Source organism: Phaethon aethereus (genome assembly GCF_964289735.1).
Source record: "Phaethon aethereus genome assembly, chromosome: 3".
NCBI lineage: Eukaryota > Metazoa > Chordata > Aves > Phaethontiformes > Phaethontidae > Phaethon > Phaethon aethereus.
Window position 1 is genome coordinate 40,681,166 of NC_138576.1, and position 25,920 is coordinate 40,707,085.

General features: G+C 42.3%; 1 protein-coding gene across 1 annotated transcript; it reads left to right on the forward strand.

The window, feature by feature from the left end:
- Positions 1-856: 856 nt before the first annotated feature.
- LOC309404129 (uncharacterized protein) lies at positions 857-23,996 on the forward strand (the record flags this gene model as incomplete). The annotated part of the gene is made up of 9 exons (XM_081998512.1): positions 857-1,108; positions 2,070-2,362; positions 5,685-5,740; positions 6,882-7,020; positions 10,807-10,934; positions 13,105-13,240; positions 14,798-14,975; positions 22,139-22,358; positions 23,245-23,996. The coding sequence occupies 9 exons, from the start codon at positions 857-859 to the stop codon at positions 23,994-23,996; spliced, it is 2,154 nt and encodes a 717-aa protein (XP_081854638.1).
- Positions 23,997-25,920: the final 1,924 nt, after the last annotated feature.

The window sequence follows — 25,920 nt, forward strand, 5'->3', positions numbered from 1 at the left end:
TTTCACTGTAGTCAGTGGGGACAGATGGCAACTCCTGGCTAAAATTGCAGGTGTGTGAAAACACTCTCTAGAAAGGCTCTTTGGACTTTGTGACTTTGGAAAGAACCCAGGTAATGAAGATAGATATAGAGAGACAACAGCTGTAGGAAAAAAAAACCCCAACAAACTATTTTCTTTTCTTCTTTTTATCAGTCATTGCTGTAAGGAGGAAAATACTCACGCATACACAGACACACACACGCTATCCCCACTGCTACATTTTACAGAACAGAAATCAAGCCCCAGGAAATGCAAGATACCTCTACGGGACCCGGAGTCGGGCTAGGACCCTGGGACTTCCATGTGCTACAAGTGCGTATATATTTATATGCTTTACACAGCAAATGTATAAAGGCTTGCGCAGCACCAGGTACATAACTCAGCTTTGCATTCATGCTGCCACGGTGTGTTTAGAATAAACCTGTGCCCTTGCGCACCAGCAATACGCACGCCAGGAGAACTGTGGCTCCGTCTCGTTTGGCGCAGCTTGCGCCGAGCATGTGTTTGGGAGGAGGAGAGCCGTATATTCCAGGCTAATGCTGGGATTATGTGTCATCTGACTCGGCAGCTCTGAGGCATTAACTGACATTGCCTATCAGGTTAGTTTAATAACCTACCACTTGGCTCTGCCTGAGCAGATCTGTGTGCTCGGGGTAGAGATCAGTGACAAACACGGAGGCTCGAAGGGGATGGATTAGTTGCTGTGTGATCAGCAGGGTGGCACTTGCACCACAAGATGTACGGACTTAATGCCTGGATCTGCTGTGAATCAGAAGCTACATCTGGAAAGTAGCAATACAAATCTGACTCTCCGGGGATGCCCACAGCACCGAAAGCAGGCTTGGATGACAAAATGACAGATACCGACAACTTGGACGGGTTATTAGCAGAATGGGAGAAAACCATAAAGGATACAAAAATACCTGCTTGTTTTAAAAAGATGCCCCAAGAGACTGGGAAGACTTTCCCTCACTCCAGACAAGTTGGGAATTACCTAATAGGCAAAATGATCAACAAGGGCTCCTTTGCCAAGGTGATGGAGGGGCTGCACATCCCCACAGGGGAGAAGGTAAGCTCCTAATGAGAGGGTACCATGTGCCAGGAGTCGCAAGTAACCTCACACTAACTTATGTCAGAAAATTTCAGACCATTTAATCTGCAAACCACAATCTAGTCAGTGAATTATCCTCTGAACCTTATCCTCATAAATTAACCTCATAAATTGAGTTTATTGCTCATGTATAATCAGTCACATGTGTGAAAATGTACTGAGTGCAACTGTTTTCACAATTATAAAACAATATAGACAACAAAGATATCATCCCACTGAAAGAGAATAGGTTGATGGCATAAGGACAATTTCAAATCTGCTTTCCCTGATAATCCTGATTGAGTAATTAGTGTCGCGTATCTGACCTTTGAAGCTATGGACAACACTTACTGAAAAGCCAGGCACTCCAACAGCAATCATTTATCTAGCAGGACACAGATACCACCTGTTATCTCCAGCTCAGTTGGGCTAAAATAACATACCACTAGACGTAACTGTGGTAAGGTGGATTACTGTCAAGTGGTTTTTTGATTTTTACTTTTCTTGTGGCTGCAGTATCTTCAATGGTTGACTAGCTCCCCAAACTGCAGAGAGCCGAATCCCAGCTCATTATAGCCAGTATCTTGACTGGCTTTTAGACCAAGTCAGAAGGGAACACATTAGAAAAAAGCTGTGGTACAGTACAGATGTAGCTACCAGTCAAGCACATAGGGATTTTTTGCATTTGAGAACATTTCATATATGCATATTTATTAATGTAATCAGAGGGATAGATATGACAGAGTTCAGCCTTTCTGTTTCAGCCCTCAAGAGAAATAAAAAGTGTATTCTTCCATCGGGAATGTCTCCCTCGGTGATACGGATTATCAGTACCATGTCTAAAACATCTTCTCCCACATGTCAGCTCACTCTCCATCCTTTTAAAAATGAATCTGGGTTGCAAAGCTTGTTGCCAATTTGCATATATCCTGCAATTTAGGTAGCCATAAAAGTCATTGACAAGAGGAGAGCCAAGCAGGATTCCTACGTCTTAAAAAACATGAAGCGTGAGCCACGGATACACCAGATGATTAAGCACCCCAATGTTGTTCAGCTATATGAGACCCTGGAGTCTGACAGCTCCTATTACATGGTGATGGAGCTGTGCCTTGGCGGGGACCTCCTGGACAGAATTTGTGACAAAAAGAGGCTGGCAGAAGGGGAAGTAAGAAGATACACCAGGCAAATTCTGTCTGCAGTAGAGCACCTGCATTGCCAGGGGATTGTTCACAGGTAAGATGTTTCACCCCTTCCAAACAACAGTAAGGAAAGAAAGTGTGCAAGAAGGTAGAGTGCTCTTCTTCACTGAGAGCATTTCTTTAATTTTCCTTCATAAAAACAGGGCTTGCAAAGAAAACTATGTTCTCTCAGCTCATCTTAATAAAGCATTTTATTCTCAGTAGTGGCAGAAGATAAGCTGTTACACACTCCTTGGGGAGTAAAGTAACAAAGTCCAGGGATAAGAGCTGATGAGCACAACAAATTAATACTTTGCCACGATTATCTCAGAATTATCTGGTGACAAATGTGTATCTAATTCAAATATTTCACTGTGGCTATGCATATAAATATTGATTTCATTTGGTTAGCCACAACATATTGAAATAACCACACATCACTCAGGACAGAAGACTGAGGAATCACAGCTCACTGCTTGTGCGGAGGACATGGTCCTGCGGGTCCAGGTCTGTGGCAGTTGCTGACCTTCCACACTGGCTTTTACATCACTGGGACAGATCATCACTTTAGCCACTGCTAGAGGAACTTGAGCAGCCCATGCAAGGAGAGCTGATCTTCTTGCCCCCACCGGGGATCTTGGTGCATATGCCAAGAGTAGCAGAATAAGGACTTCCATTTTAGGTGGGAGAACAGGCAAAAAGCAGTTTTTCCCACCGTTTTTCTGTTTTACTTAATAATTCACGGTCAATCAGATCCTTAATTTTAAATGGTAAATGCACTCATCAAGAAAGCCCCCAGGACCTAACAAGTAATCCAGTTGACTGTATTGTTACAGCAACCATGAAACAAATAAGCTGTGAATGTGATGGCTCAGCATTTACAAGTGCTTTGTAATGTGAAATGCTTGCAAGCAAGCACTTAATTGGGTTTGTTAATTAATAAGGAATGGACAAGAAATAAATAGTCAGTATCTGACCTAGAGATTTTAAACAAAAAAAACCCCCAATCCACCAGAAAATAAACCCAAGGGGCTTCACCCACTTAGTTCAGGCTGACATCCTTGCCTTGCCAGTTCCCTAACTAATCTATTTTACAGCATTTCTTCAGTGTCCATGATCATAACATTTATGTTCTTCCCATGACAACATTCCTCATGAATTTCCCCAGCCCTCTTCCCTTCTTTTTGTTTGGAAACAACTCTTCCTGGTGAGCAGGGGAGTAGCACAACCTCTTCCCCTACATTTCTCTTCTCCTGTTTGAAACGTTTTGCTGGGAAAGCTTTGCGAGAGAGAAGAATTTTGCTGCACACTCCGAGAGCAGCCAGGTACAAAGTGGTGTGAGACCTGCTTTACTACCAAACCCCTCTAACCCAAGGAAATTCATCCCTGACTCTCAAGTGCCTTGTCACAGGGTTTATGAAGTTACATGGTCCATCAAGAACCCAGCTGCCCTGCTAGGTCGCAGGTGTATGTTTGGTCAGCAGTACCTCAACTTGTGACCTGCTGGTAGCTTTGAGATTCACAGCCTTGTGAGGTTGCCTTGACCTCATACCAGAAGCAGACTGGGAAGGATCTAGAAGGGCTTCCCTGCTCAGCTCCAGCTGCAGTGATTTATAGCAGCTCACTGTGGAGGTTAAACCGACGAGCATAATTGTGGGTGTATCCTCTTCTGAAAAAAAGGCATCGATGTTTCCATAAAGATGAGCACAGGAATAGGAAAGTTACCTCACAAAGTCAATCTGATTTTCTCATCTAAGCACTGAACAAAGCTCAACTCTTCGCATTGCTTTAGCACAAGGAAAGGAGGGTTCCCAAGCTGCCTGTTGGGAACAGCTGCTGCTCCACGGGGAGGGTGCTAGTAAAATCACACCCGGTATCATGGTTCATGAGATGGATAATTGTGTGCCAGAGCTTAGGTCTATGCCCGGGGCCCCTTTATTTTAGTGTAATAGAGGTGCCTGGTGGTTGCAAGGTCTCATTCCTAAGTGATGAGCTTAGGAATTTGCTAATTTAATTTACTTTTACTCAGAAGTGTCTTATGGGCATTCCTGGTTTTTAACCCTGGCATATACCTCAGAAAATCAGTATTTTCTATTGTTTTAATAATATACTTGATGAAAAACTGGCCAGTTTTGTAACTACTTTCAGTGCAAATTAATATCGCTCATCAGAAATCCTGTGCTATGTTTCATCAGTTATTTTGTTTCTCGAGGATTACTTTTCATATGTAGCACTAAAATCAGCACTGATCCAACAAATCCTTATGGCTTAAATTGAGGTTGAATCTACTTTTCACAGCACAGGTAGTACCTTTCTTGTCCATGCAAGATTATGGTTGATTTTGTTGCCACAGTTGCCAAAACGATCCAGAAGACGGGGCGTTGACTCACTTGCCCATTCTCCCAGCACAGAGCTTCCTCCTGTACTCTCCGAGGTCTTTGGGCTGATAAAATGCTTCATGACTTCAGAGAGGGCGGGGAGGGAAATCCATGTACCTAGAGCCGTTTCTGAGACTTGCTCCGTCCCCCCGCGCCGCCGCAGAGCCGAGGGAAGCCCCCAGCGGCACGCGGGAGGCCGCGATGGGAGTCGGCAAAGCATCGCGGGCCCCTGGGCCTCCTCCCAACACCCAAATTACACGGGCTGAGGATTCCCCCGCTCTGCGAAAGATTTCAGCTGCCACTTTGGGCGCTCCCCACAGTGGAGCAATATTCCAGCTTTTGGTTTTAATTTGTAAGGATATAAATGTTCCCACAATAAGCAAGTAAGCGCCTGAGCCAGCTAACAGCATTTTTCCCGCAGCTCTGAATTACATCCTCCTGCAGGGACGGCTGATACTGGTTGACCATATTTACATAAGCATCCCTGTGGAGATGTCTCCACCTTCAGGGTATCTTTCCCCACCCAGCTTTGGTACACCTCCCCTCCTCCGCGAGCAAGGCAGCCCTCACTTTCCAGATCCCTTCTCATCCTTCGTATCTCCCAGGCATGGTTTACTCACAAAGAAAGCAGAAATACTCAACAGTGCTCAGTACTTCAAACAAAGACAAAAACACTCCGGGTCCAAGTACACGCAACTTCTATTCAAAAGAAGAAATAAATGCTGTTCATTTAAAAAAAAAAAATACATCAATAGAACAGATGATTCCTAAAATGAAGGGTCTATTTTAAATATATACCCATAAAATATTCCTTGAAATACAGAAAGTTTCCATTTTCCCAACTGAAAACTTCAAGAAGGAATAAGGATCTTGTTACAATTGTAGCAGAGCTGTGCAGAACTATTGTTATTATTTCAATTAAATTTTGCTAAAAACTGTCTGTAAATGGTTAGCTGGGACATCAGGCGTCTTAAAGTTTGCTTTTAGTCTTCATTTCAGGGACCTAAAAACTGAAAATTTTCTTCTTGATGAGAACAACAACATCAAAATCGTTGGTAGGTGCATGTTATCTGTGAAGCGTGTTTTCAGCTTTTTATTTTGTGTGGCTTTCAGTGACAGTTCAGTTACTATTTAAACAGCACATTTTATAAGTGAGCTTGCAATTATTCCATAAACATATTTGAGCTTTTAGAATAAATAAAAGTTATGAAGTATAACTTAACAGCTTGTTTATTTGAGCTTTAACTAAAACATATTTTTAAGAGAACAAGGAAAACAATTTTGCCTATTGTTTTCCCTCATGTATTGCTTGAGAAGCAAGAAACAATTACAGCTTTTATGTGTAGAAAGCTGTTCCTAGCAAGAGTGATTTGTAGACTAAGAAATAAATCTTCTGGGTTGAAACACAGGTATGGACACAACTTCTGCCGTGTCATTCCTCCAACTAGAAACCTCACAATTTGGTATACTAAAAAAAAAAAAAAGAGAGACTGTTTTGGTCACTAACAGAAACTTTACTAAGGTTGTGAAGCAAATATTTATAAAAATGAGGGAATTTGCACCAAGCAGTTAACACAGCTCAGAGAAACATTAATTTTATCCTATGGAAACCGCACAGAAAAATCCCCGCAAGGGAAGCTCACTTTTAGAGACGCCACATGTTTAACCCAGTGTTTCCCAAACTTTTAAAAGCTTAACACCTCTGAGAAAAAAGGCACCAACTCTTCACCCCTGTTTTATAGCCAGCCAGTCCTTTACAATCACACCTTTCTCTTCCCTCCCCCTTGCACACATGCACATATACAGAGAAAAAGGCTTAAGTTAGCACATTTTACCCCACGTTTACAGCAGGCTAAAGCACACCCAGCTGAGCCGAATGCTGTAGCTCATTAAGCCATGCTAATGCAGCTGTGTAGCTAAGCTCTTGTACTAACACACAGCGAACTGAGGGAAACTAAAATAGCTAAACCGAAATCACCCAAATCAGGCGTACGGCCCCACGGCTGGGTAACTTCACTGTTACCTCTGCTAATTCATGGCACAATTTAACCCAAATTGGCATCCACAGCTGAGATGTCACCAGATGCTAAAGCCAGCTACTGTTTTCATCTTCCTCCTATCTTCAACCAATTCATAAAGTTAAACTATTTTGAGAAGAGACTAAAAATTCCTCGCCTTTGTTTTTGTGACTGTTAGATTTCGGACTGAGCAATACTGCAAAGTTTGAGGGTCTCTCCCAGGAGCTGTTACATACCCAGTGTGGAAGCCCAGCTTATGCTGCCCCAGAACTCCTTGCTCATAGGAAATATGGTCCAAAGGTGGATGTCTGGTCCATGTAAGTAGATCTAAAAATATACTTATTGAAACACTCTCAGCACTGAATGGTTTAGACAAGACTCCGATGTAAATAGGTTGGTGGCACCCAAAGCAGAGCTTTGGGGCATCAATGGGGAAAGCAGAGATTTATCAGAGAAGGGTTGCCAGAAAAAAAAAAAAATTACAGGTTTGAAAAATATATCTTGAAATGTGTATCCATTGCAGAACACTGGAAAAAAAATGAATGAGCAATGCATGTGCTATTCTGGAGTAAGCCTGTGGCAAGGGAAGTCAGCAGAAGGTAGGGTATCCAGCTCTAGGAGCCTGTTCTGAAAAGACAGAGAAAGTGCTTGTATGTACCAGCCTGCTCAGATGAACCCCCCACCCTCCTGTCCTTCTGGCACACAGGTACAGCTGATACCGGCGTAACTTCTGTTAAAATCAGAAGTCCTGGAAGCCCTGGGCTGACAAATGGGCATTTTCTGCCCGAGGCATGTTTTGCCAAAGGCAGACATCTAAACAGGAAAATTGAGTCTCAGGGACACACAGACCAAAGCATGTAGCATGTGGTTACAGCAAAGCTAGAAGTCCTTCATCCATACCTTGGCCAGGCCCTTTATAACAGACTATGATAAAAAAGTGGAGCTATTTACTTCAGAGGTGGCACAAACCTGAATGGACTCCATTTTCCTTGTTCATTGTATCTGTAGGGTATGTCTCATAATAAAGAAGAATGCAGGAGGTGCCGTTGGAAGAGTAGCTTTTCACATAAATCATCTCAGACTTTTCAGTTACATTTGCAGTTTGCAGTTCTAGCAGTCAAGTTTGTGGTTTTTTACTCTTTTGACAGCTGTTCTGGATGGAGCTGGGAAAAAGTATATTAAGTCCATGTTTGTGTCCATTGATCTTCACGGACTTGGATAGGAGAGTGGCTCTCCATGCCCATGTTTTGTCCAAAGGCAGTTCATGTTTATTTATATGGATCCGTTAGATCTGTTTTAGTTTAATCTACAAGATTGCTGGTAGTCACACATAGGCATCTGATTCAGATGTCTGAAGTAGAAGCTTAGCATTCCTATATGCTCAAAAGAGAAAGAGGATTTGTATACACATAAATATATAATGCACATTATTCCGTTCAAGACCTGCTTCTGGCAGATGTACTATATTAGGGTTCTGACAAACTATGATTCTTATGACTCAGTGTCCTCTAAATTTACAGGATATAAACAGTACACAAAGTTAGGGATGAAGGGGCAAATTGTACCAAATTACTTCAGTATAAGTCTGGATTTCAAGAGTGCTAGTCTGAATTATGTAGACATAACACAGGCGAATCAGGTCTAGAGGATGCTGTCAGCACTTAAATAGGATTATACTTATTCACATTTCAGATGTCTGAAAGAAAGCAAAATCGTAACCTTAGAACATTTACTGAGATCACTCTGTTAATAAACATCACATAACAGGTCAAAGGCTATATAAAACTTACATATGGCCCTTGGTGTTTAACATAGACATATTCTGCATCTTAGACATAAGATATATTTACAATTTAAATCCGAACTGTCCACATTATCGTAGTGGAAAAGGGAATTCTGATATCCTAAAATATTAATTAGATACTTCTATTGTCACAAAATAAGTAAAGCATCACAGATCAGCTGGACTCTGGAATAAAAAAATTTCACTGTAGTGGAGAAATACTGACGTTATGCATCAGGACTGACAAGGAGTCATTACAAGGGGAATGAGAAAGCCATTTTCAGTCAGAAGCACATGCAGAAAACCAACCATATTCAACTGCAATACAGCTAAGGCTCCTATGAGGCAAGAGCAAACAGCAGTGCCTGTTTTGCCTCATCATGACTTCTGTGCATAAGATTTTAAACATTCTTTGGAGGACTGGAAAGCAACTAGCTCTCATGCACCACCTGAATTGAGGAAACAGCTGCTATATTCAAACAAAAACAGATAGTTCAGTTGGCTAGAGGAGAAATAGTCTGTTGCAGCTATTAAAGATTCAAGTTTAACATACCATCAGATACTATCTACAATTAACTACTAAGTGTGTTACTGTTAACAACTCTATTCAATTAACCATTGACATTTAACATTCTGAGTGGTGAGGTCGACACACCTGAGGAACGGAATGCCATGCAAAGGGTCCTGGACAAGCTCGAGGAATAAGCCCATGTGAACCTCATGAGGTTTAACAAGGCCAAGTGCAGGGTCCTGCACCTGGGGCAGGGCAACCCCCAGTACCAGTACAGGCTGGGGGATGAAGGGATTGAGAGCAGCCCTGCCCAGAAGGACTTGGGAGTACTGGTGGCCGAAAAGCTGGACATGAGCCAGCAATGTGCGCTCGCAGCCCAGAAGGCCAACCGTCTCCTGGGCTCCATCAAAAGCAGCGTGGCCAGCAGGTCGAGGGAGGTGATTCTGCCCCTCTGCTCCCCGCTGGTGAGACCCCACCTAGAGTTCTGCATCCAGCTCTGGAGCCCTCAGCACAGGAAAGACATGGACCTGTTGGAGCAGGTCCAGAGGAGGGCCACCAAAATGATCAGAGGGATGGAGCACCTCTCCTGTGAGGACAGGCTGAGAGAGTTGAGGTTGTTCAGCCTGGAGAAGAGAAGGCTCCAAGGAGACCTTATTGCAGCCTTCCAGTACTTAAAGAGGGCTCATAAGATAGATGGGGACAGAGTTTTTAGCAGGGTCTGTTGTGACAGGACAAGGGGTAGTGGTTTTAAACTGAAAGAGGGTATATTCAGACTAGATATAAAGAAGAAATTTTTCCTGATGAGGGTGGTGCAACACTGGCACAGGTTGGCCAGAGAGAGGTGGTAGATGCTCCATCCCTGGAAACACTCAAGGTCAGCAGGTTGGACGGGGCTCTGAGCAACCTGATCTAGTTGAAGATGTCTCTGCTCATTGCAGCGAGGTTGGACTAGATAACCTTTAAATGTCCCTTTCAACCCAAAAATTCTATGATCATCTTCAGTAATGTATGAACCAGATCAGTTAAATTAGAATTGCCTGAATTCCTAAAAGGACTTTCTCGACTGAGTTCAACAGAGAAACGGCAAAGGATGGAGAAGTGCTGTTGTGGTGGCGCAGCTCAGCTGGAGCAAGGAAGTACCATGGAGAGTGTTCAAGGAAACCTCCGCGTTCGCAACCTCAGGACAGCTAAGGAAGTTTTCCGAACGTTGGTACTTCTCCAGACCGAATGGCAAACCTTCACAAAGTTTGCTGATCACAGCTAGCAGACTGTTAGTCTTTTGCAATAGCTGAAGTTTTAAGTCTTTAGCCAAGAGCAAGCTGTTACAAAACAAATGCCTTCTAGGCATAAGTCACACCTAATTTAGCAATCTGAGCAAAGCAAGAAGAACTGAATTACTATTTGGAACAGGATCTATCACATCAGTCCCAGCTCTGTGTTGTCACTCAGCCTCCAAACCAAAATGCTTTATTCTGATGGGCTGGGTACACTACACTGACACTCCAATAAGTTTATTTTAAAAATAAACAGCAGGTTTCCACTTTCAACACTGCAGGCTTTCCAGTCACTCACTGTACAGTCTTTTATACGCACTTCCCACAACATTCTTTTCTGTATAAAATGGCATTTACACAAAGAAAAAAGGAGTAAGATGTGTATTCAGTGCAAATTGCTGCTTGGAGGTGATTTGTAATCTTGTTCTTGATACTGAAGGCAAATCTGTGAAACCTGGCTCACAGCTTTGTGGGTTTAAAAAAAAAAATTGTTAGCATTATATGGAGCTCTGATGTTTGGTTTTTTCTTTGACAGAGGTGTAAGCATGTTTGCTATGCTAACTGGCACATTACCCTTCACGGTGGAACCTTTCAATATCAAGCAATTACATCAAAAGATGTTAATTGGAGAAATCAGCCCTATTCCGCCAGATATCTCCCCTGGTAAAGCTCTCAAATTTTCATAAAGAATACTGATGTATAAAAGGTCTAACCCATGTAATAAAGTGAATTTAGCAATAAGGCAATCTTCTGGAAAATAAGCAGTACCTTTTCCAGTTTCTTTGTCTGCATTTAGAAATAACTTTTGTGTGCCTTAGGCAAGATTTCTTTATCTCAGGCTAGTAGCAAAATAACATTGTTGTCTCTTCAAAAGACCACTACTCTTGGTTCTTATCTATATGGGGAACAAAATGTGCATTGCTTTTACATAAGCAGCGCAGCTGTGCAGTAAATGAGAACACTGTCATGTTTAGCATGTCCCATGCTGTGTGTCATAGCCAGGCATTCTTTCCTGTTTTTCCCAAAAATCCATTATCAAAACCTTAGATAATTTTTCCTGAAAGGCTTATCTTTTGGCTACAGACAGAACCCACAATATTGAGATAATTAAAGAAATGGGAGGGTTATTTTTGTGAAAAGTCTGTTCATACTTTTCATGAGAAAGTACAACATTTTTCACTGAATTTTACTAACAACCTTTAATGAGGTACAGTCTATGGAGTCTTTTAGGATAACTGGGAAAGATAGTTCTTAAAAGCACCAGCCTGAACTACAGCCCGTGGCTCCAAAACCCAGAAGTCATGTTGGTGTATATACACTCTGGGTTAGCAGCCCAAAATTTACTTCCTCAAAGCTCAAAATTCTGCTGCTTTACAATCATTCTTGTACAGCTCTGGCTTTAGTCCCTGTTTTCTCTCCACCTGGACTGGCATAATCTCTGTTGAACATCATAGGCTTGGGCCCCTTCTCACTGCCATCATCATGCAGCTTCGCTAACCAGGTCAGAAAGCAGAGCAGAATGAGATGTGTTTTGCCCAACTATCTACCAGCATGAGTTCATATCTCCCCATCGTTTTGAGTAGCTTTGCTCTGACATTAGGCAAGAATGAAGGAACCAAGATTAACTTCAGCCGCTGCCTGCAGCCAAGCGCTGGGAAGCAGCAGACTGTTCCAGACTAAGCTAGCTGGATCTAGTCCGGAGTTACAGTATTAAGACGATGTGATGATTCAATTTCTTTTTTTCTCGCCCAGTAAATGGTATGAGGATATCTACCATAGCTGTCCCTAATGTTTGTACATTAGTCTTTCATGTATCTTTCTTTGGAGATTGGTTACCAGATAGCAGCTCGATTTTTCTACAAGCCTTCCATAGCTGCAATTATTATATTTCTATTTTTTCTTATTTATGCTATTGTTATAGCTTCTACTAATAAATGCATTATCTCTGCTTTTCTACAAAGCCCACACAGTCAGTGGAAGATTGCGGATAACTCCATTGTTCCCTTGCCCATTGGGAATTTAGTGAGAGAGCAGTAGTAAACAAGCTTTGCATACTTTAGATCTAAGTTCTTCTGAAGGAGATTACAAGTGAAAGGAGCAGTATGTTCCCAGTTTAATGCTTACTTGCCATTTTGCTCATTTCAAAACATCCCCAAGGAGTATGGAAGAATTCGGTAGAGTTTTCCCAAGAAGAAAAAAAAAAGAGAGGGACCTTATGCAGCCTTGGAGCTGAGTGGCAGACATATGGGAATGTTTGAGCTTTCTCTGTCCCAACTCCAGGAAGCCAAAGCACAACATGTCATATGAGCACATGGGCACATCTCCCTCCCTCAATACAGAGGGTTTTATCAATGAGATTATCTTCTTTGTGTGAGGAACGTAACTCTTGGGCAGTCAGCTGGCACAGGAGAAGAGCCCCTTCTCAGACCCTTGATCAAATGCTGAGTGAGCACAACGCTGAGGTTGGTATTGATGCCATAGGCTGCATTCACTGGGGTAAATCAAGCAAATCAGGAAGCGAGGTCCAATGCTGTATCTATAGCAGCATTCATAGGTCCATAGCATGCCTCCTGGCACGGTTTGGCCCGTGCTGCCCACCCTGCTCAGGTGTCCTTGGGGGAACAGGGTCACCACATGGGACCACAGCAGTCTCAGAGAGCCGGAGCTGTTTTATTCGGTAGTCCAGAGGTAGCCTTACAGGCTGGATTTTGGCTGAGGTTCTTACAATGTGGAGAAGCAGGGGAAGTGCCACATTTCTGAAAAAGGAAAATTTTGCACTGCCCAAATAATGATATTACTAGTAAACAAGCCGTCTCATCTGAATACTGCACAGGAACTGTACACTTCCTGCAGTCCTTACTTGAGCCTGACCCTGCTAAGAGGCCTGGAGTCAAAGAAGCAATAAAAGACAAATGGTTGAACGAAGGCTTCACCAGGAAAATGCTGAATGCTGCTGCCTATGAAAACAGGTAACAAATTTCACATCATCTCTCTTCTAGCTTGGGTTTCAGGATTCAGGGTTTGCGGGGGGGAAGTGTTGGGGTTTTTAGGAATTTTTTTGTTTGTTTTGGAAGATTTTTGTTACATGCTCAGGTCTGTTCCAAAATGACAGAATTTTATTTCAGAAAACACCACATCAACTTTTCTAAGCATGGATAAATTTTATGTAAGAGAAAACTTCCTTATAGAACTGCTTATATCCATTGGATCAATAATTTTGTTCTCAATGTGCCTCACTGGTGCCGCTAATTTCTAGACAGTGGGCTTCTAACCCTTTCCTGCAAAACTGGGTCTGACATGCCCACCTGAGGGAACATTTCTATATTACATAGAAGTTCTTGTTATTCTAGTAACTTTTATTCTCATCCATCTTTGTAACTGGCCTTTAACTAGTCTCCATTTTTTCTTGGCAAGCCACTTTACGGTTTAAGATGATTAAAAAATTTTGTAATAGGTACGTGCAATATGACACTTCACCTAAACATTGCCATCTCTCAAGGCGTTATTCATCTTTCATATTGGGAGGCTGCGAAGTATACTTTGCGTGTCTTTACCTAATTTCAGTGATGGACCTTTTACATCTTTCTCACAGCTGAAAGTAGCTAGATAGTAGGTAGCCATGGGTCAAATATTTTATGCTCAAATCATTCTGTAAAAGTAAATAGTTTACACCAATTGAAAAAGAGAGTAATTTGGCCTGTGTTATCTGCACCGTCTGCAATGGTGCCTACAGGATGCACGGCAGGTTTTCCTACCACAATCCAGGCGATCCACCGCCTGCCACAGCCAGAGCTATTAGAAATCTATGTGCAATTTGTTCATTTCTCTGAGAATTGCCCACCCTACCTACCTTTGCCCTCCTTCCCTGCCCACAGGTGTTTCTGTGCCCATTCATACTGAAGTTTTAAGAGTTTGAAAAAATGTTTTAGGAGTCTCAAAAGCCAAGGCTGTTGCATTTCAAAAATGCCTTTACTAGACTTTAGTACTCATAGGAGCCTGTGAGTAAAATAATTATCATTATAACTTAACCAGTTTTATTTTACAATCTGATTTTCATAAAAATAAAAATCCCCTTGTATTTTCTGTAGTTCTTTTTTTGTCCTTTGAGATTTTCCTGCCTTTGGGGCTCTTCCTGTCGTCTTTCGCACATGCACACACTATCTCTCTGTTAATCCATTTGAGACTACTGTACTGAGAACCAAAATATACACACTAGATTAAAATGAGAAAATGCTGGTTTCCATCTTTTAATTTTTCAAGCTTAAGCCTGGTGGGTGTCCTTTCAGAGTAATCAATTATATCAACAATAAGATATTTAATAATGCAGCAACAGAGCCTCAGCCCAGCAGTCAAGATAGCAGAGCCAGACAGAGGATTTTTGCACAACTGTGTATCATAATTTGCCTGAACAATTGGCTTAGCCTAGTCCAGCTACATCACAAAGGTGTGTTGGCCACTTACTGTAAATTCTGACATTGTACCTGAACGCATCATTTGTATTTAAATACTTTTTCCTAATATTTCAGACTTTGCTCCAGTGAATTGAATCCTGTTGTTTTGAACTACATGACAGAAATGATGGACTTCAGTCTTTCAGAAGTTATCAACATTTTAATAAATAACAGACCCTCTCGTGCAATGGCTTCTTATTGCTTATTGCTGAAGAAACTGCTCAGGTATCAGAAAGACCGCAAAAGAGCCCAGGTAAGATATCATGATCATGACAAGCATGAAGTGCTCCCCGGATTCTTATGAGTAACATCGCGACAGCCACACAGCACATGTGAAAAAGGTGGTTGTCCATGGAAGGGAACTCATGAAAAACAGTAGTGAAATTGCAGATCTGGGTGCAGTCTCAGGACACCTATGTTCTCGCATTCTCAGAGGTGATTTTCAGGACATGTTTTTTCCCAGAGATAAATATGCCTTTTTTTACTGCCTAATGCATTATAACAATGGGCTGCCGGTTGTAATGGGATTGAGAATTATTTTGCTTTACATAAAAGATTACTTTTCCATTGGGAACAGGAGCATTAGCATCTCTGTGACCTCACCATCCCTTCCCTTTCCGACTGGTCCGTGAGGGCCTGATCCAAAGTCTGGGGAGGTGAGTGGGAAGCTGTGAAAGTTGTAAAATCTTTTCCCAGCACCTTTTTTTGTATTTTTACCACTGTATCTTATGCTCACACTCCAGCTCCGACTCACTCGGGGACGTGAAGTTAAATCAGAAGGAACAAAAATTTTAAAAATAAATTCAGAAAATCACTGGTAAGGCCACAAGTAGTTAAAAACGCTGTAAGCTTTTCTTTTACAACCATCTCCACTAAGGGGTTCACAGCTCAGTCATAAAAATTTTGCTTCAGGCAGAAACTAGGCAGACAGGAAGCCAAATTCCAGCTTCTAACACACAAGTGCAATGGGAAAAGTCTCAGCTACAAAACAACACACATCAGCGATTAGTCTCCCATTCAAAGGCTTTGCCCTGGAGAAGCTGTATTTTGAGAAGGTCCAGTTGACTCCTCTAGAAATTATTCAGATGGGCTTGAGTAGATCCAGATCTCCATCCCAGCACACAGCCCCAAGGTTGCAACAGCCTGTGCAGTGTTTACAGGCAGAGCTATAACTCAAAAATATGAGTTGGGGAGCATGTGTGTGCATGCTTAGGGGGAGGAGGCTTTCCTTCACATATGTGATTTTTTTCATATTATAATATTGCATTGGATCTGCTAAACCGTAAGTCACTCAAAAAGAGTCGTATTGTGAAGGCTATTGACCAGCTTTCTTGATTCTCTGGACATCAAGCTAATTTACAGCCCCTAGAGATCTAGACTTCAAGGCAAGTGGTAGCATTTCACGTCCCCTGTGACCTCTTTCAGCATCCTACCTGGGTGGAAGAGGGAAGCAATCGTGTGCACAAAGTAAGCTACAAGCTGACTAAGGGGCTGCGCTGCTTCCTGCCACTCCTGGCATCAAAAATGCCCTCTTAAGGTGGAGAGTCAAGCTCAGTTCCAGCACAGACCCAAAAAATGTCTCAGAGTGTTAAGGTAATAACACTATAAATCATTGTTTTGAAGTCAGTCCTAGTGTATATATATATTTCCCAGGCATGCTGGAGGGTTTTGGTACAGCAAGGACAAAAAGAAGGGAAGTGTAACAAAGGAATGACTGACATTTTCTTTCTCTGTGTTGACATTTTTGCAATCAAAGGTTTAAAACCAAACTGGTACTGACACAAAATAGCCACCTATCAGCTCAAAACAGTGGCGACTTTCACAGAATCACAGACTGACTGAGGTTGGCAGGGACTTCTGGAGGTCATCTGGTCCAACCCTCTTGCTCAATCAGGGCCACCTAGAGATGGCTGCCCGGGACCATGCCCAAATGGCTTTTGAATACCTTCAAGGATGGAGAGCCCACAACTTCCCTGGGCAACCTGTGCCAGCGCTTGGTCATCCTCACAGTGAAAAAGTGCTTCCTGATGTTCAGAGGGAACCTCCCATGTTTCAGTTTGTGCCCAGCGCCTATAGCCCTGTCGCTGGACACCACTGGAGAGAGCCTGGCTCCGTCCTTTTTGCACCCTCTCTTCAGGTATTTGTATATATTGATGAGATCCCCCTGAGCCTTCTCTTCTCCAGGCTGAACAGTTCCACCTCTCTCAGCTTTTCCTCATAGCAGAGATGCTCCAGTCCCTTCATCATCTTCATGTCCCTTCACCGGACTCTCTCCAGTATGTCCATGTCTTTCTTGTACTGAGGGGCTCAGACCTGGACACAGCACTCCAGGTATGGCCTCACCAGTGCTGAGTAGAGAGGCATCACCCCACTCGACCTGCTGGCAACACTCCTCCTAATGCAGCCCAGGACACCACCATTCCCCTTCTTTGCAGCAAAGGGCACACAGCTGGCTCATGATCAGCTTGGTGTCCACCAGGACCCCCAGGTCCTTTTCTGCCAAGCATGAGCTGGTTCCTCCCCAGGTGCAGGACTTTGCACTTCCCCTTGCTGAGCCTAGCAGGGACATGTCTAGCATGTGAACTGGGTACACGCTCTGGGGTCTGCTCAGTTGTGTCATACCACAACTCCCCATTTCTACACCTTCCCTACACCCTTTCCCATGTAGCTTCCAGGTGTGCGGCTCTTCCTTCTGCACCACAAAACAATGCTGATCTCCAAATCTTCATGTGTTCAGTGTGGGGACTTCTTAAATTTGCATTTAGGCAGACAGAACCTCTCTTTGACAGCTTTGCAGGGAAATTACTCACTTTTAGGCGGACAGCTTTGCTGAGCACCTGAAATATAGGCACAAGCTAGATGCCTAAATTTGGCAGATTGGATTCTATCATAAATAATACCTTCTAAAATCTGTTACTAAGACTATGTCTAAGTTTGGAAGTTAGAAAAGACCAATTCATCCCATCTTTCCCTGTCGTTAAAAGTGTGTTTCCTCTTGTTTGTTAGCACAGGGTTTGTAAATACTACCTTTAAACTTACAAACTCAAAGCCTGCTACTAGTACCATTTAGAGATTATTCTGTTACCAAAGACTATAAACTATCAAAGTTTATAAAACTCATAATTTTTTTTCCCAGATAGTCACTCTACACCATTTGTTTCTTAATTTTGTCCATCCACTGCCTCTTACATTCTTCTGCATTATGAAAATTAATACTTCTCCCTCACTAGTAGTTAGGCTCTGCAAATTTTTTTAGTTAATAATGATCACCTCTCGGTTGGTTCTTATTCAAGCCTTACAAACAATTAACCTGTGCAATCACTCCTCCCCAGGAGCTCTTTTAAATCGTGACTATCAGTGCTACCCCCTTACGTTGGTTTCCCCAATGTTCAAGCATATTCCTATTGCCCAGAAAGGCCAGGCTTTGGGCAAAAAAGAGAGGAGAGCGAGGGGAAAGCTGGCCAAGAAATCAAGTTGGGCGTTCTTACTCAGTGCTCTTATTTTTCCAGTATCCTCTGGCCTGTTCTTCAGCAAAAGCTACTTTATGCATATGCTTACACAATGGCAAAACTTAGCCCTAAGCATATGCAAAGTATATAGGGAAAAGAAAAGAATGCATCTCTTGGAGCCCAAGGCGGAGCCCCACACGGGTGGCATGACGTTTTTGGGCAGAGGCAGAGCCAAGAGCAGCCCCCAGCTCCCCTGGAGCTTAGCCCACACTGCGCTGGCGTGGCTCTCGGAGGAGGCAGCTGGCAGGGCATTATCTTGGGGGGAGGATTCTCTGCTTTGGTCTAAAAGAGGCCGGATTCAACCACCTCTTTGGCAGGCTGCACTGCGCTTCTCTGACCACCCGGCCACAGAAAACTGAAGCTGAGGAAGGAGCGTAAAGATTGTTAACTGAGTGCGAAGGGGAAATTTCCCACTTTTTCTTCATCTTCATGTTGAGATCCTGATAATGTTACTGAGGTTTAATTATAACAGCATGGGTATTTGATATTTGTATCACAAATTATGCCAAGGATATTTCAAAATGCATGGATAGATGTTCTCTCTATTCTGTACAATGCCAACTATTTGCTATTTATTACTAGCAGTGTGTGATCCATCTTTAAATCACATAATTTCCTTTCAGCTTTCCAGATCTTGCAAATGTGTGCATCTGCTTTAACTTTAAGTATGTGAATAGTTTCACTGAGCTCAACAAGGCAACTTGTGTGCATAAAATTAAAGCACAAAAATTAGCATTGGCATCTAAATGAGTACAAATTTAAGCCTAAGTGAGCAAAACAAATAACTAACAATTAACAGTCACAGGTAAAATGAAGTACCCTGAAAACAAATTGCCACTCATTTACATGACTTCTGTCGAGGACCATAAAGGCTATTGCATATTCTTGTCCGTCTATGAAAAGAGATATTTAGAGACAGCTAATATTTATAAAGGAGTAAATTTATGGTAGAAAAATACTACAGTATTTTTGAGCAAATTAAAAACCTCCCCTCAGTGAATTGCAGAGAAAGTTGGCATCTGGTTCTTCTGAAAATTCTGTCCAAAAAGAACCAAACATATCAAATATCAACACAAACGAAAAAGTATTTGCATTCATGACAATGCTCATGAATAACACGCAATAAAAAATTCCACCAACACAATCAACTCAAAACACTGTTTGGAATTCAAACACATATTCACAAACCACTGCACCCAACACATTCCAGGCAGCAGACTATGCTATGATTTTTCACACAATACCAAAGAAACATACAATTTCCTGGGGAAGAATTTTGAGCAGAACTTCTAATCTGCAACTGCAAAAAAGTCTCTGGAAATTATTTTTCATGTTTCAAACTGTTTTTGAAAAAACAGTGCAAGTCATTGTATTTGCAACTCCTCCTTGTATACATGAGTTAACATTTGTACATGCAAATAGTATTTTTGGTGGATGCAAACAGATGTGATTCTCATTTTCCTGGGTGCAATTACAGAGAAGTCTGCTGAAAGCTTGACCCTGAAAAAAGCATAAGATCCTTTCCATGTTCAAATTTGAGCCATAAGTCATTGGATAAACTTAAAACACAGCCTGTCCTTTTATGCATCGTAATTTCTTCAAGCAATGTATTTACATTTTATGTGTTCTGTTGTAGAAGAGGGAGCCTTAATGATTACAATTTGCCATCCAGAACTTTATAGCTAGTCCTTGCAGAAAATAGCATTTCTGCCAAAAAGCTTCCTGCCCAGGTGCTTAACCAATTAGCTCTTAAGAGGTCTGGCAGTAAAACCAGTCATGGCAAGTTTTCTGATATACTGTATATAAGGTGACAGCTTGCAAAATGTAAGATGAAAATTTGTTTTCTTAACTAGCAGTGTGTAAAATCCTGGGAGACTATTTGATTGCATGGCCTAAAATGCTTATGACATCTCAAATTCCCAATTGATCTAGTGTGGTTTTAGCAATATGTTGTCAACTTAAACGTATTGTGTTTCTTTTTATAAATACTTTAAATATAATTTCCTTAATTGTGATTGGGTGCTGCAAATATGTAGGAAGGATAGAGTAACCCCACAAGTTTGAGGTTTGGGGCCCTTCAAATTTTTCCAAACATTTTTGCTAACTCACAAAATATATGCAAGCTTTCAAAAGTGCCTTTTCTCCGCAAATTACACCCACTTTTTATAACTGCATGTTAGATTAAAAACATATTTTTCACAGGGGGAGTACTTTGCAATGCAAAGAATAGAAGAAAACCATGGAAGATAAATATACCATAGTAAAACAAATTACTTCTCTGATTCTGGAAGCAAGACCTTTGTATCATGTGGGGATGGCAGTGAAAAGATCAAAACTTACTAGAGATAATCCTTGAAGTGGTAGCTGTGTAACAGCAAAGTGAGCGTGTCAAAGGTGATACAGAGAATGTGCAGAAAAGCTTGGTATTGAGCTGGAATATCCAGGTGGACAGTCAATGTATTTCAGAACTTTCATCTTCAGGAGCACCAGACCTGAGAGAAGAGGGCCTTTGGCAGAAGCAGCACGTGGTGCAGATAGCTCCTCGCGGCACTTAGCGCTGCGGAAGGGGATTTATTTCACTGTGCGGACCTTGCATTTTCACAAGGTTTTGATAACTGAAACTCAGTGTGCATGAGGCTACCACAGTGAGGACCCTGAAAACTGGGATCGTGGAATAGACGAGTGTGCTACATATGAGAACACACCCTCACATACACGTAGGATGTATGCAGGGGTAAGAGTGACGGCACTGCAGCAGGAGGGAGTCCTGCAGCCCACGCTCTTGTTAGGACGCACAGTCCTGTTACCACAGCTCCATAGAAGTCTTCCTGGTGCAATCCCACTGCAAAACCTTCCCAGGACTGCTCTAGCCCCGTGCTGACTGCCCGCTCTCACAGCAGACAGCAACAGTCCCACAACAATCTTCCTCCTGGGTTGGGGGGTGGCTCACAGCATCCTGTAATGTTTTGGCGTTGCAGCATGAGCTGTGTGGTACCCTGGTCTCCCTTAGACATCTGTTAGCAGACTCCATGAGCCACAAGACTCAAAGGAAATGCTACAGGCTCTCCAAAGATGGCATTCTAGTCTCCAGTGGGTTTTCATGAAAACTTGCTCCCTGTGGCCTGTGTGGTAGAAGGCAGAGTCTGTCAGTCCATGCGCAGCTGGGTGTCAGGAAGAACCTCTGGCATGGGGTCTGCTCTGACGAAAAGCTGATGTGTGTAACTGTGCCGGTTTTGGCTGGGGAAGAGTTAATTTTCTTCAAGGTAGCTAGTATGGGGCGATGGTTTGGATTTGTACTGGAAACAGTGTTGATAATACAGAGATGTTTTTAGTGTTGCTGAGCAGTGCTTACACAGGGTCAAGGCCTTTTCTGCTTCTCACCCCACCCCACCAGCGAGCAGGCTGGGGGTACACAAGAATTTGGGAGGAGACACAGCCGGGACAGCTGACCCCAACTGACCAAAGGGATATTCCATACAATATGCTCAGCAATAACACTGGGGGGAAGGTTGGGGGCTGCTGCTCGGGGACTGGCTGGGCACCAGTCAGTTGGTGGTGAGCAATTGTTTTCATTTGCATCACTTGTCTTTCTTGGATTTTATTTCCCTCTCTTTGATATTTTCCTTTTCATTATAATTCATTATTTATTTTATTTCAATTATTAATCTGCTTCTATCTCAGCTGAGTTTGCTCACTTTTACCCTTCCGATTCTCTTCCCCCATCCCATGGAAAAGCGAGTGAGCAGCTGTGTGGTAATTAGTTGCCAGCTGGCGTTAAACCACAACAGTAACTAAGGCTTGTGTGAAAACAAGGTTTCCCATTGCACGTGTTATGCTGGGTTTTCCTTTAAAGTTCAAGGTGCTTTATTGTTCCATACTAATCAAATGGTGTCTGATCATTTTGCAGAGGGAAAGTGAAGTAGAAAAACACAGTATTAATCCTGATAAACATTTGAATAAGGAGTCAGAAATTCAGATTTCCCAGAAGGCTGAAATGGACACTCTGGAAAACCTCAGGAATTATGGCAGTAGGGCATTTCCCTCTGTACTAACTCTGGCAATGCCAGATGCTATTCAAGAAGATGAGATTGCAATTACATTGGAAAACCAAGAAAACTTGCCGGAAGGTACTGGTTCTGAAACACAGTCTTAGCATCTTAGTCTGAAAGGGTACTAGGATATCTGTCCGAGAAAAAAAGGAACACAATTCCTGAAAAGGCTATAAAAATATCCCTCCTCTTTGTTTTGAAATTACAAGTATTTTGAGCAATTGTTTCCCAGCCCCAAGTTTGGTGATTGATTTAATGAAAAAATTAGCAGGTGAACACCTGATCCAATTTATACTCTGCAAGTACTGATTTCAGATAACAGCTCCGTGTCATTGTGCAGGTTAGCTCCTCTATGAGTCTCCCTGGGATGGTACTAGTACTGTTAAGTGACTTCCAAGAATAGACGTTTATGAGTAAAAAAAAAAAAGGAAATTATTTACATTGCCAGAATGAATGTGAGCATGGTGCAGGTGTCAATACTTTGTTTATACTCAAGAAGGGGTTGCACTCACATCCATGGCATCATTTTCCATAGTTTCAAAAATATAGAAGATGCACAGTACTGGATAATCAAACTCCAGGTCTGAATTTAGACTTATTTCTGGTTCAGTTATTGCACGCCCACAGCCATTCACCTATGTGGCATGGTTAAATTAATGTGATAAATACCCAGAAGCATAAATGAATAATAGTCACTAAAATTAAGCCAGGCAACTTTATGCTGAGATGCTCGTTTAAGACTGTTCACCCAACCAAAAATTGCTGTTTGCCTACCTCCAGATCACCATTTGCTTTAAATCCTTGGTGCAAAACGGCATTCTATGTCAAGATCTACTTTTATTTATGCCATTGCAAGTACTTCCTTTTTTATTATGGGATAAGCTGTTTTGATACTAACATGTTATTTTTCTTGAAAATACCATTCCAGCAGAAGCTGATCTGATTTATGCTATATTCTGTTTAGTTTCCAAGTTTGCAGGCAGAGAGTTGGTCCACCTTGGACCTCCTAAGTCATCAAGCAAAAGTATGCCACATGAGCCCATGTATCAGCCATTTTTGGACTTTCAGAAGAATCTGGATGATTTTGAAGATTTGACTGAAGCTGGAAAACCATGTCTTCATGAGAAATCACCATCCACACCAGCAAATAACCAACCTCCTTCTTCAAACATCCAAGCAATGACATCTACAAGCAAAGTGCCTCCCCGATCCCTGATGGAAAACATGATTATTACCAGGATTCCTTTGCCTCATCAGGACATGAGATTTAAAGACCTTCTGAAGGCAGTAGATGACAATGTTTACGTCCCAACAAAGTGGCACCTTGATAAAGAGGGCACTGATCTCCTCATGATTGAGTCTTCGCAGCTGCCGCCTTTCCCCAGGCTGCAACAAGCTGCCCTGAGAGAAACCCTAACTAAAAAGATTTCCTGCCTGGGGGCATCACAGCAACATACAAATATCTGCCCTTTGCTTTCAGTGAACAGTTCAAAACCACCAGCCTTCCCTATGCCCCAACAGCAAACATTTACCATAAGAAGTATGAGGCAGTCTAAAGAAAACCCAACTCATTTTTTCAACAAGAAAACTAAGAAAAACTTTATCCAACTCAGACACACACCTAAAACTACAGATCTAAATCTTCCAGTTTTATCTCCACCATACCAAACTAGGTTGGGGAAAAAAAGGGAGATTTTAAGGTTAAATTTTGCATAAATCAAACACCCACAGAGCATCAGAAGAAAATATGAAAAAGGGGCAGGAAAGAAACAAAGATGGACAGAAACAGAGAGCAAGAAAAGGAAGGCAGGAGAGGCTGATCCAATCTTAAATGAGGCATCTCCAAGCACAAAGTAGGATGATATGACTTATGCTGTGTATCTTCTGATATCCATCAGATCTTGGGCTACAAATTTTGTGGAGCGCACCAAAGAGGCAGAAAAACAGATGCTAACGTAGCAGAACAACATCAAGCATATTTAGGCAAAAAAGGTGGACACTGGACAGAAGATATGATTTTAAATATTTTGTATCAATACCTGTATTGTCCCAAACTTGTGTCACTTATGCATTTCATTCGGGAAATAAACCTGGTCAGGCAATTTTAATTAAGCTGTGAACATAATGCAGAAGGTAAACAAACAGTAACAATGATGGAATAATCAATTTTTGAGGGATTGTTGTAATAAACAAAATAGTCATGGCACTGATGTTTTCTTTATTTATTTGTTAGTTTTAACTGTGTGTATTCTAATTAATGGAGACCAGGCAACCTAACTCCCCTGAAAGGAGCAAATCAACACATTTTTCTCGTAAATTTAACAGCTTAATTAGGACTGCCTATTTGTAACTGTGTGCCTTTGCAATGTTTGTCTCTTACTATTGAAAACATGCATTTGCTTTCAGTTTCAATGATTTATGCTTCTTAGCTAGATTTTCATAGTACTAAGCTTTGAGCCTGATTCTGTCTTCAGACCAGTTTTATATCAGTTAAAATCCCTTAACTTCAACAGGTTTGAACTTAATTGACTCCAACAGACGTGAGAATACAATGGGAGTCTTCATATTTGCTGCTCCGTAAACTCACACATAGTAGTAAAAGATGCACAAAGGGTTTCTAAGTAATAGTAGATAGATATATAAAGAACAGCAGGAAGAAAAAGCCGCAGCAGAAGGCGTCATGCCATAAGCTAAACCCAAGCCTTATACGTGACAAGCACCATGGTAAGCATTCGGTTACACTGAGCAGGACCAAACCTGCAGTCCCATTTTACCCTGCCTCGCCTTACCCCACCACGCTGGGACCACATCCACGGGGTGAGTTCTTCACGGTCTTCGCAGCTCCTGCACAAGCATGCCATGCCGCCTCGGTGGCGGCAGCTTCTGCACACCCGCACAGGTGCCGGCCACTGCGCCATCTCCTCGGCTGGGCTGAAACAGCTATTGAGTAGTCCTGCTCCCAGCCAGCCCCGAAACAACCTCTGAATGATAAGAGATGTTTTTAACTCAGAACATCTTTGCTGACCAGGTGTGGTGGGTTGACCTTGGCTAGATGCCAGGTGCCCACCAAAGCCACTCTATCAATCCTCAGTTGGACAGGGGTGAGAAAATATAACAAGAAGCTTGTGGGTTGAGATAAGGACAGGGAGAGATCAGTCACCAATTACTGTCACGGGCAAAACAGACTCGACTTGGGGAACTTAATTTAATTTATTATGAATCAAATCAGTGTAGAGATAATGAGAACTCAAACCAAATCTTAAAACACCTTCCCCCCACCCTTCCCTTCTTCCTGGGCTCAACTTCACTCCTGATTTGTCTACCTCCTCCCCCTTGACCAGCGGAGAGGGATGGGGAATGGGGGTTGTGGTCAGTTCATCACATGCTGTCTCTGCCACTCCTTCCTCCTCAGGGGCAGGACTCCTCACACTCTGCCCCTGCTCCAGCATGGGGTCCCTCCCACGGGGGACTGTCCTCCACAAACTTCTCCAACGTGAGAGGAACATGAGGTGCCACTTGGGATTGCAGCTGAGCTAGGTGGAAAGTCTAGTGCCTCTGCCTATTGCTTTTCTTCAAAACCTAAAGTCTCCTCAAAGCATAACAGTACATAGAGTCACTCCAAAATCTAGTTGGTCAGAAT